The sequence below is a fragment of the Frieseomelitta varia genome, unplaced genomic scaffold (assembly GCF_011392965.1).
Source record: "Frieseomelitta varia isolate USP_RPSP 00005682 unplaced genomic scaffold, Fvar_1.2 scaffold_162, whole genome shotgun sequence".
Classification (NCBI taxonomy): Eukaryota; Metazoa; Arthropoda; class Insecta; order Hymenoptera; family Apidae; genus Frieseomelitta; species Frieseomelitta varia.
In genome coordinates, this window is record NW_025109328.1 from 119,608 (window position 1) to 132,766 (window position 13,159).

Here is a 13,159-nt window from a genome sequence, read left to right on the forward strand (position 1 = left end):
GTATAAAGGATGTATAAGAAAAATAGATACTTTCACAGAGAATAAATTAAAATACAAGTCTGTAGGATTTATATGGAAAAAGCAAATGGAAAATAATTTCTTTTCGTGATTAAAATGTTCAGAAACTTAAATATAAGATATAAAAAAAAAAATGTATTGAAGTAACAGACACTTGAATTCGGAGATATAAAAGGAATCTTCATGATTTGAAAACGATGCAGGAATTACTCGAAATTTGAAAAGTGAATAAATTTCAAGGAAGACATTGTTGGATTCCTTTTTCACGATTGTAACGTATAAAGGAAATCATTCAGTAGTGTGAAATAATCGAAAAGAAATTGCAAATGAAACATTGCATTCAGATTGAGCAATTAATTTGAACCAACTTAATCTCCGTTTGTTAGAGAATTCAATAAAATTGAACGTGATAAGCCAATAGAAAGAAAAGAAAAAAAGAAGAAGAAACTGCAAAAACTGGTTCTCAGTTTCACTGAAATTCGAGACAAGATGGTGTGCATCTTTACTCACGTGCTGTTGGAATATATCCTCCATCTCGATGTTGTTACTCTGAGCCGCCAGGAAAGAAGAAAAAGATGATCAAACTTACGAATTCGAGCAACACGTTGCCGGTGTCACTCACCTCTCTCCTCGACAGCGGTTTCCGGGTTTCTTGCGTCGACTTTCCCGGACGTTCGACGATCTTTTCGAGGTGTCCCTGAAACGAAACTTAGGATCTCTTATTATACGTTCCTCGCCGACCCTTTCGAAAGGACATCGAGAAATCATCTCTCGCAGCTTAATATTTATTCTATGCTTTATTCAACAATCGAGCAAGAGAGACATTACAGATTTATCAAAAAGAAAAGAAAAAATTTGTTTGATTTGCTTCATCAATCGCGTACGTCGAGGTGGATTATTCGAATGAACTTACTGCCTCGCCGCAGTCGAGATCTAGAAGATACACCGCGCATCTTTCGCATTTTAGAAGCTCCTTCGCTTCGGTCATTATCTTCGTGACAAGACACTCGAGATTGTTCTGTTCCTCGAATATGTTTCTCGCCAGATTCAACAGGATCTGGTTTCGTCGATACTCTTGCACCGATAGTTCGAACAGTTGTGCATTTTGTATCCCGATTCCGCAAAACGTCAGGTACCTGGAATTAACGTTGTCGCACAGTATGTATTTTGCTATATTTTCAATTTATTTTAGATGGATACTGTACTCTAGATAGTTGCCATATTTAAACATTATTCATGTCGTTCTTATTTCGTTTTTTTTTTCCATTAATATTTTTTTGTATTGATATAGTAACTGATACTTTTAATATTAATATTAAAATAGTAATAATAATATTTTTAATATAGTAATCAAATTACAAACATTTATGTCGTTCTTATTCGTCTTTTATTCTATTAATATAGTAATTAATACTTTTGATATTAATATCAAAATAATGATAATAATATTTTTAATATAGTAATCAAATTTCAAACATTCATGTCGTTCTTATTAGTTTTTTTTTCTATTAATATTTTTTGTATTAATATAGTAATTAATACTTTTAATATTAATATAGTAATTAATACTTTTAATATTAATATTAAAATAATGATAATAATATTTTTAATATAGTAATCAATCGACAAACATTTATGTCGTTCGTATTCGTCTTTTTTTCTATTAATATAGTAATTAATACTTTTGATATTAATGTTAAAATAATGATAATAATATTTTTAATATAGTAATCAAATTTCAAACATTTATGTCGTTCTTATTCGTTTTTTTTTCTATTAATATTTTTTGTATTAATATAGTAATTAATACTTTTAATATTAATATTAAAATAGTAATAATAATATTTTTAATATAGTAATCAAATTACAACATTTATGTCGTTCTTATTCGTCTTTTATTCTATTAATATAGTAATTAATACTTTTAATATTAATATTAAAATAATGATAATAATATTTTTAATATAATAATCAAATTACAAACATTTATGTCGTTCTTATTTGTTTTTTTTTCTATTAATATAGTAATTAATACTTTTAATATTAATATTAAAATAATAATAATATTTTTAATGTAATAATCGAATTAATATTTTTTATATTAATATGGTAATTTATTTTCAAGATTAATTTTCATCTATATTTTTTTCTTCATTTGTCTCATATCCATATTGCTTCGTTCGATATTAAATTATTGCCTGATAGTTTATGCTACACGCATAAGTCTGTTCTGATCTACTTTCTTCATAATAGAAAACGTTATACTATAATTGAGTGTGTTTACTGACCTCTGGAACACCTCGACGTCTCTGTCAGTAAATTCATTGCTACCATTAGTTTTATTTATAATTTGAGCAACTCCAATCACGTCTCCCTCGTAATTGCAGATAGGCATAGATAGAATCAACGTTGTCTTGTAACCCGTTCTCATGTCGATGGAACTATTGAACCTTGGGTCCTAGAAAGAAACGTTCGAACAATCACTTTTGACCCAGAAGTATTTAAATATTTTATCTGTTTTACTTAGAAATACTTGATAGAAAATTCATTCCATATTACTTATTAATTAACGAATCTTTTTTTCTCTCTCTCTCTCTCTCTCTAAATTTACACCTAAAATTAATTAATCGGAATCAATCATAGTGTTACGTTTCAAAATTTGATCCTCTTGACGCTATCATTCAAAGCTAATCGACCGACTGAGTAAAGTGAAACTAATTAGAAACCAATGTCCATCGTCACTTTCTCGCTCGAACCTTGTAAGCGTCCTTGATGTTGATGATCTCCTTAGTTTGAGCCACGTAGCCAGCGATCCCAACTCCAAAGGGGATCTTAATCTCTTCGTTCTTGGCCCTCTGAACAGCCTCCTCCAACTCAGTGTCCTGCGTCACGTCGAACAATTTTGCAACCAGATATCTATCCTCCAGAGGTCCCTTGGCCAGGAAGAGGCTCCCACGATCGGCATGCGTGAGCAGGCCGACGTTCACCAGGATCTTATGGCAAAGAACGTTGATATCCAGCTCGTTCGCCACATCCCTGATCAACTCCATGAACAAATCACTTTCGTCCAACCTGTTGAGCTCCTCTCTTCGTCCCATCAACGAGCTGTAACTCCTGAGTTTATGTGAAAGGTGGGTTGAATTCGAAATTCATTTCTCCCTTTTTTTTTTTTTTCTTTAAATTTATCAAAATTTCCCCTCGCGCTGGCAACTGGTTCGCCGTATACAATAATTCGTTTCTATTTCCGTCGAAACTCGTCGATATCAATGCTGGATAGAAATTATTAAGAAGTGATAAACTTATTAATTTGTTTTGCCTGGGTTACATTTAAATATATTACATTTGTAATATAATATAATATAATATTAATATTAATACAATATAATTTATATTATAATAGCATATTAATAGCATATTAATATTAACCTTAACATAATATGCTATAATATTAATATTAATATAATATAATATAATATTAACGTTAATATAATATGCTATAAGATTAATATTAATATAAGATAAGATAATATAATATTAACGTTAATATAATATGCTATAATATTAATTAATATTAATATTATATAATATGCTATAATATTAACGTATACTATTATATTAATATTAATATAATATAATATAATATAATATAATATAATATAATATTAACGTTAATATAATATGCTATAATATTAGTATAATATAATATAATATTAACGTTAATATAATATGCTATAATATTAATATAATATTAGCGTTAATATAATATGCTATTATATTAATATTAATATAATATAATATAATATAAGATTAGCGTTAATATAATATGCTATTATGTTAATATTAATATAATATAATGTAATATAATATTAACGTTAATATAATATACTATAATATTAATATAATATAATATACTATTAACGTTAACATAATATTCTATAATATTAATATTAATATACTATAATATGCTCTAATATTAACGTTAATATTATATACTATAATATAATATTAACGTTAATATAATATGCTATAATATTAACATTAATATAATATAATATAATATAATATGAACGTTAATATAATATGCTATAATATTAATATAATATAATATAATATAATATAATATGAACGTTAATATAATATGCTATAATATTAATATAATATAATATAATATAATATAATATAATATAATATAATATAATATAATATTAACGTTAATATAATATACTACAATATACTATAATATTAATATTAATATAATTTACTATAATATACTATAATATTAATATTAATATAATATATTATAATATAATATTAATATATTACATTTAAATATATTTGGGACAAAAAACTCTCGACGTCATTCCAGCGCAAGAGGTTAATACCCATTCTTAGTCCAAGAACTGTAATTATTGACACGACAATTGAAATGCAACTAACTAATATACACGAGATTCGAATCAATTTCGAATTCCAATGAAGTGAAGCTTAACTTGAACTAAATGAACTTTTCTTTCGTATCAAGTCAAACTTCGATTTTAAACATTTTTGCTATTTTGAAAAATAGATGTTGATTTACCTGCTGGGGCTTTTACTGCGCTTCGCCGGCGAACTGGAGGCCAGCCAACTCTGGAACAGGTCAGAGGTGACGCTGTTCCGTTTGCTTCGGCTCAGAAGGCTCTCCTCTTGGTGCACGTTCTTCGACGTTGACTTGGCCTGAGCCACGGCCGTGCCTTGAATTCGTTGACGAAGCTCGGGGCTCGCGTTCTCGCGAAACCAGGCCTCCGCTGCGTCCGGATGCGCTTCGAGGTATCTTTATCGAAAAATATCGTCGCTCGATTACCGATCACTGCGTCAATTCCCGATATACAATATAGCAAGTTATAGTTTCGTTGATCAACTTGCCGAGAGAAATTGATTAATTCATCTCATTGATCGTTGATTTTTTGAAAGTTGCAGAAACGTTTCCGAGTGAAAGAAAATATCGGACGATCAGACAAGGGAAATGTGTGTACAAGTGTAATTTGTAATTGTTTGCTTGGGGTTGAATCTTTTCGTTCCTGTTAAAATGATAATTTCATTTATAGTTGTACCAACTGTATTATATTAATATTCTTCAACGGAAGTACATCGAAATTACTTCTTTTTGTTTAATTTGTGCGTTCTCTCATGTGTTCTTCAAATTGTCGTTTGTTGCAATATTAATATATCGGAGGTAGTGAAATATCGCTTCTTAACAATATTATATTATTAATAATTTCGATAATAATAAAAATATTAATATTATATATATTATTATATATTATATATATTATATATATTAATATTATATTATATATATTATTATATATTATTATATATTAATATAATATTATATATTATATTATACAAATTATATATATAACTATTATATATATTATAATTTTGATAATATATTAATATAATATTATATATTATATTATATACATTATATATATTAATATTATATATATTATAATTTTGATAATATATTATATTGTTAATAATTTCTATTTACAAATTTACTTTGCCAATCTATCAATAGTGTTTTTCATCTTCAACTGTATCAGATTAAGATATTTATAACTTTAGCTACAAAGTGACATTGATGTAAGAAAATACAGTTAAAAATATCTACTCGTTCCCTCTCTGTAGCTTCATACTTCAGTCTACACATTTTTGAACAATAAATTCGAAAAAAAGTTAGCAGTAACAAGCCGTAGTAAGAACAAAATATATGAGCCGTTTAATCGAGATGAAAGTCCTCTATATCTAACTTATCATTTAAAGAATTAGTATCATTTAAAGAAAGTCACTGAGCTAATCGAACGCTGTTACTTTAATAACAAACAAAATATAGCTCTTGTCTCATAAAATTTTGTCGCACAACACACTTCGTTTCACTTTTACACTCTTAAAATGGGACTCGAGCCATTTTCAAAATAAAAATCTTCGTCATTCCATTAGCTAATTTTCTTGTGTACAAAATCTCAGTGATTTCAAGTATATTAGTTACAATTTGCTTAAAAATGGAAAGACAATCTAAATAATGTAAATAATATTAAATGTCAATATTTATATTAATGTTAATATTAATATTAATATTTATATTAATATTTATATTAATATATTATTTGTAAATGTGATCAATGTAAATATAATATATTAATATATTATTCGTAAATGTGATCAATGTAAATATAATATATTAAACGTAATATTTGACGATAATATTAAAACAGCCAGCTTGATTCTTTTCTTTTTTTTTTTTTTTTTTGGAAAATGGACTCGGGAGCCACTTTCTGAAATAAACGGCTCACATTACTCTATCCTCTATTTACCTGCCAACTTTTTCCATAGTGAGGCCATCGTCCTCGTCGTACTCGTGTATCGTGTCCTGGCAGGTGATCCTCTTGCTTCTGCATAGTCTGTCCTTCAAAACAATCTCACTGTCTTTCGCGTCAGTCTTGATGATGGTACTTATAGGTAATTTTGATTCTTCCTGCGTCTTTGCTTTGCCAGGGTCCTTCCACGGGACAGCCGGCTCCGGTTCTTCGGGATTCGGCGAGCGCACCAGGTTGCACTCGCTTCGCTCGGCCGTCTTCGACGACATTGGTTTCGTTGAAATTTTCATTGTCTCGAACCCCTCTACGTTGTCATTCCGATTTACCTGCCATTCGATTTCACGTAGCTTCGTGACTTTCGATTTGTAATGTAATTCAAATTACAAAATTGCACGTTTAATCGTTAATTATTTCTCTCGTCCAGCATGTAATTTAATCGTCCCGCTTCTTTCTAATAATTTTCACGATCGAGAGATTAATTATACGATTCGTCGATTAATTATCTGCACTTTTTTTTTTTTTTTCTTCTCGTTTAAATATCCGTGCGCTATGTTTTCTCGACTCCTTTTCCTTCCTTTTTATTATTTCAGTATGTACATACTGAATTGTACTTGGAGTTCTTTCTCTATCGCTGGATTTCTACAGCTGCTTAGTAAGCTTAAAGCATAGTATCTGTATAACAGTGTAAAACACTGAACACCGAGTTTGTTAGAACATGTAGACTGAATATAACAAATGGACAGAAACTGCAGATAATTAATAAGCCTTTTCGGTAAATGTATACGTGTGTATTGTTGTACGATAATATTTTGAAATTTCATTGGCGGTCTCCGTGTATCACGGATTACGTTGGTAACAAAATTTGAAAATTTACGTAAATATATAAAATTGCAATGTAAATACATAAATTTGTAATAGAGGAAACTGCAAGATATTTAACACAGCACAACGTACTATGTAATATAACGCTGCACGTTAGTTCTTTTCTGACAAATCTGATCGGTTTCGAATTGTCTCGCGAAATTTCCAAAATGTTTCGTTACAACAGACACAACATTCAAAACCGATGAAACAACATTCACACTTTCCGTAACGATATTTGCGCGGCTTTCACTCATTGTATTTAACAAACGCGAATAATAATTTAGATCTCCGTGTCCATTCCATCCGCCTTCACTTTCTCTCGTTTCGTCTTCATTTCTTTTTTGTGTTTTTCATTTTTTTCTGTTTTCCTGCACGTTTTCTAGAGGGATTATCGTACCTGTGTGCGTTTCACCTCCGGCAGCTCTTCGTCCACTTCGTCTTCAGACTCCATATCATCTTACGCCTGAATTAATTAGCATTGAGCGCACGATGGTCTCCGGCAGCTACGCCGGCAAGGCTTTAACACGCGGGCCCCTCGGGAGAACGAGGTGAGAGGACACTTCGCATTGTAACCCTTTCGCTTTGTTAAACTTTACGGGCTCTCCGGGCCACGTCGCCAAGTCTCAGACATACCGAGCCTGAAAACCAATTATTCCTAGTCGCAGACTGTGTATTTCTCTCTCTCTCTCTCTCTCTCTCTCTCTCTCTCTCTCTCTCTCTCTCTCTCTCTCTGCTCTTAATAATAGAATTCACCGTTGCACTTTGTATTCCGCCCCCGTATTCCGTATTCATGAAACTTATGAAATTCACGGGAGACGGACGATTAAAAGTAACACAGGTAAATAGTCGCGATTACTATGATTATTAATAGTTATTTGATTATTATTTACTATTACTACTATTACGATTACTATTATTATTTACTGGTTATTTGATTATTATTTACTATTATTACTATTATGATTACTATTATTATTTACTATGATTACTATTATTATTAATAGTTGTTTGATTATTATTTACTATTATTACTATTACGATTACTATTATTATTTACTGCTTATTTGATTATTATTTACTATTATTACTATTATGATTACTATTATTATTTACTGCTTATTTGATTATTATTTACTATTATTACTATTATGATTACTATTATTATTTACTATGATTACTGTTATTATTAATAGTTATTTGATTATTATTTACTATTATTACTATTATGATTACTATTATTATTTACTGTTATTACTATTATGATTACTATTATTATTAATAGTTATTTGATTATTATTTACTATTATTACTATTATGATTACTATTATTATTTACTAGTTATTTGATTATTATTTACTATTATTACTATTATGATTACTATTATTATTAATAGTTATTTGATTATTATTTATTACGTTTATGATAATAAAATTTAATAAACCTATAAGTTGAATTTACAATGATCAATTTTACATTCATATTTTATTGCTAATATAATTTATTTAGATTAGAATAAAATTAATTCGATTTTTATTATATTTGTTATTAATTTAATTTACTTATATTTATATATATATAATTTATTATTAAAAATGTATTTATAATTTATTAATATTTATATTTTAATAAATGAGGTTAATTTACATTAATTAAATGCCATTTAATAAAAATTTTTTAATTAAAATTAAATTATAATAATTGCAATGAAAGTTGAGTTAATCTTATCCTAATTTAAATAAATTATATTAGTAATAAAATATGAATATAAAATTGATCATTATAAATTCCAATTATAGATTTATTAAATTTTATTATTACAAATATAATAAATAATAATCAAGACTATTTACGTGATTGCCCTTTGGACGCGACGAGATGTTTTCAAATGCGTTTCGTTCTTGAATTTATTTATTTTTCTTTTTTAGGGTGAATTTTGGTTTCCTCGAAACTGAGAGAGAGAGAGAGAGAGAGAGAGAGAGAGAGAGAGAGAGAGAGAGAGAGTAAGAATTTCGCGCAGATATTTCTCTCATTTTTCATCGTTTTTGCAATGTAACATCGAGTCTAGAGACAAAAGTTTCACTATCTATTTAGAATTTTCACGATTAGACAGAGTTGCACGTATTTGCACGCAGTTGCATTGCAAACTGTGTACAATATCATACTGCAGCGCTACAATTATTCACTAGAAAGAAATATATACATTTTTATGCTCTAAAATGTTAAAAAATTGTAAGCGTGTAACTTGATTAGTTATAGCGTGTGACGCTTTATTATATCTTCTCTTTTTTATATAATTTTAATTTCAATCCAATTATAAATTCACACAATTTATATAAATTTCATTGTTTACACGTGCTATAACATATTATAGCATTTTTACACGTCGAATTCCGTACGTGAAGTTTTTGGAATTTTCAACCGTATTTGGAATTTTCGATATACTTCAATAACTCTTTTATTTATCGCGTAAGCAAAATCGAATAAGCGGTGTTTGTTGTCAAGCATTGCCTTCGCGGCGATACTTATTTTTTTTTCCAACAGTGGGGCCTTCTGAATTGTTTTTCCTCCCCGTCGTGCAATCTTTCATCGCGAGCGCGTCTTGTGTAACTTGGGAGCTCGTTCCACCCCCCACTCCCTCCCACCCCCTTCGAGGATCGAATGAAACGGCTCTCATGGGAAATCCACGTCTAATCGCTGAATTATGAAATTGCGCGATTTGATATTCAACGGGCCGTGCCTGTGTTACGCTCACCCGAAAATAACCGGCTGCGCCGAAGAACGACTGCGGCCATCCGTTAAATTGACGTCTACTTTTTCCAATTAGCCTGTCCCCTACCACCGATCGAAACACTCGCGAAAACAACGGTGAAATAATCCGACATTTCTCTCTATTTGCGCCTTTTCTTCATCTTAATCCTTTAATCCCTCAAGGACGACGCCCGTCGCGTGCCGATAACTTACACTCTGGATAATAATTCTCATTTGAATAGTAATAATTTCATTTAATAATAGTTTCGAGGGATGATTTAGATGCGTGGATTTAGATGTAATTAGTTTAGAAATTTAATGTTATTTAATATTACGATATTATTGCAATTTTATTATATTATATTATATTATATTATTATAATAATATTATTATAATTTTATTACTATTATAATATTATTATAATTTAAGATCGTTGAAGTTTAATATTACAATATTATTATAATATACATTATGTTATATTATATTACTATTATAATATTATTATAATTTAAGATCGTTGAAGTTTAATATTATTTAATATTACAATATTATTTTACTATTATAATATTATTATAATTTAAGATCGTTGAAGTTTAATATTATTTAATATTACAATATTATTATAATATACGTTATGTTATATTATATTACTATTATGATATTATTATAATTTAAGATCGTTGAAGTTTAATATTATTTAATATTACAATATTATTACAATATACATTATGTTATATTATATTACTATTATAATATTATTATAATTTAAGATTGTTGAAGTTTAATATTATTTAATATTACAATATTATTATAATATACATTATGTTATATTATATTACTATTATAATAATATTATAATTTAAGATCGTTGAAGTTTAATATTATTTAATATTACAATATTATTATAATATACATTATGTTATATTATATTATTATTATAATATTATTATAATTTAAGATCGTTGAAGTTTAATATTATTTAATATTACAATATATATTATGTTATATTATATTACTATTATAATTTAAGACCGTTGAAGTTTAATATTATTTAATATTACAATATTATTATAATATATATTGTGTTATATTATATTACTATTATAATATTATTATAATTTAAGACCGTTTAACATTATTTAATATTACAATATTATTATAATATATATTATATTATATTATTATTATAATATTATTATAATTTAAGATCATTGAAGTTTAATATTATTTAATACAATACTATTATAATATTACAATATTACTATAATACTATTACAATATTATTATAATATATATCATATTATATTATATTATTATTATAATATTGTAATTTAATATTTTTAATATTAGAATTTAATTATTATTGAACGGAGATTGACTTTGAAGGGCTGGGAGATTGTATTTTGTACAACGTCCGAAAATTTCCACTCGTATTAACCCCTAACTGACAACAGGAACCATAACAACTTCGATTTCGAATTACTCGAAATTTTACTTTGGAAATTTTTGATTTTTGATTTTGAAATCTGATTCGATATTTCATTAGTAATATTTATCAGAGGGTGAAATTTTCATAATCTAACGTAAATTATCTGTAATCTCACGATATCTACGTAACACAATGATACTTTGAGGAATTCGACGAATGCGTCACACGAACGTTTTCTTAAACCTAAAAAGAGTTTCTTGAAAAAGAGAGTGAAATTCGATTCAAGGAATATTTTAACGACAGATTAAACGATAAATAATTCAGAAACCAAACGACTTCGGAATCACGCTGATATTTAATAATTAAAGCCCTCGACACTAAACGTTTCAAAACTCTCTCTAATACAGAGACCAAAAAACTTGGGAAAGAAATTTGAATTAAGTCAACAGAAATATTCACACCGTGTGAAATTGAATACCTGGTAATTATTTCAAATTCCTCCTTTTTCCAAGCCTCTCGTGTCCTTAACTCTTAAAGAAAAAAAAAAAAAAAAAAGAAAAAAAAACAACTTTTTTCTGCGATTGCAAAACTTACCCGCGCATGATCAACAATTCCCCTCTGAGATCCTCCTGATGAAACTTTCCCAAAACGTAGATTCTATCCTCATCTCTCTTACGTAACATTTGCAGACAGATTTTTCGTCGAGGAGTGTCCCTCTGTTTAATTGCAATAACTTTTAATAAATCTCGCTCGTGGAACTCGATCGTCGAACTGTTGACTTTTTTGTCGCGTTGAATCGCGACAGCGTTTATTATTATTGTCACTGTGGAGGAGATCGACGAGCTACCAGGCCACGCTGACGCCTTCTCTGACAGTTCATCCTCTTCAACAACGTCCTTTAACTGCGCACCGTCGGTTTTTTCCCTGCATCCGTGAATCCGCACTCGGCCGAGAGTTAATCGTTTGTGCATCCGGCCGTCCTCTTCGATCCTTAATAACAACTTGGCAAAGAACCATCGCGGAACGATCTTCCAAAGTTAACGTGTCTCTCCCCTTCTTCCTCCTCTTCCCCCCTTTCCCTCCTCTTGACATTCACTCGATCGAACGACGATCCAAAGTGGAACAAGTCACTCTTCAATCGGACGTTTCGTCGATCCGTGAACATTCGTTGATTCTCATTTTTGTCATCGTTGTCACTGCGAAACTTGCCAGATTCGAGTCTCGTCATAGAATTTTAGTGATTTGACATTTTAGCGACAAACGTGGCACGACATTTCATTAAACTTGATAAACGTGATTTTTAATTTTGCTGCGAGTCTTCACTCTCGTCTTTAGCTTCAAGTTAAGTGAAACTTTCTTAAAGCATTGGAAGGCGTGGAAGTTTCTGTTTGAAAAATTCGCAGCACCTCTAAGGTTAATTAGACCACGATTGATCTGTATTTTCCAATGGGAAAGATTTGCCCTTTACCCTGGAATAGTCGAGATATTTGAATCGTCTTCCCGTTTCCAGTCGGCCGGCTCCGATCGCAAATAGGATCGTTCCTCGAGGTTTTTATCCACGAAAAGTGTTTCCTCGTGAATATTCAAGCCATTGAGATCCCGCCGAGCGACGAACGAAATTCAGCAAAAAAAAAAAAAGCGTAGCTCCCATTCCCGTTCTTTCTTTCGTTCTTTCTTTTCTCCTGTGAAATTTACTTTCCACGTCCTCCTTGGCTCTCGGATCGCCCCGCGTTCTCGAGC

General features: G+C 29.1%; 1 protein-coding gene across 1 annotated transcript in view; it reads right to left on the bottom strand.

The window, feature by feature from the left end:
• The window catches only part of LOC122537641 (cGMP-specific 3',5'-cyclic phosphodiesterase-like), an 18,666-nt gene extending 6,139 nt beyond the window's left edge, over positions 1-12,527 (bottom strand). The window contains exons 1-10 of the mRNA XM_043670990.1: positions 12,516-12,527; positions 12,014-12,472; positions 7,639-7,879; positions 6,375-6,703; positions 4,595-4,828; positions 2,775-3,132; positions 2,307-2,476; positions 932-1,154; positions 641-715; positions 529-567 (exon numbers count right to left, since the gene is read on the bottom strand). Of these exons, the coding sequence (XP_043526925.1) occupies positions 529-567; positions 641-715; positions 932-1,154; positions 2,307-2,476; positions 2,775-3,132; positions 4,595-4,828; positions 6,375-6,703; positions 7,639-7,692 (1,482 nt within the window). The 5' untranslated portion in view covers positions 7,693-7,879; positions 12,014-12,472; positions 12,516-12,527. The remainder of the gene's footprint in view (positions 1-528; positions 568-640; positions 716-931; positions 1,155-2,306; positions 2,477-2,774; positions 3,133-4,594; positions 4,829-6,374; positions 6,704-7,638; positions 7,880-12,013; positions 12,473-12,515) is intronic.
• Between the last annotated feature and the right edge of the window lie 632 nt (positions 12,528-13,159).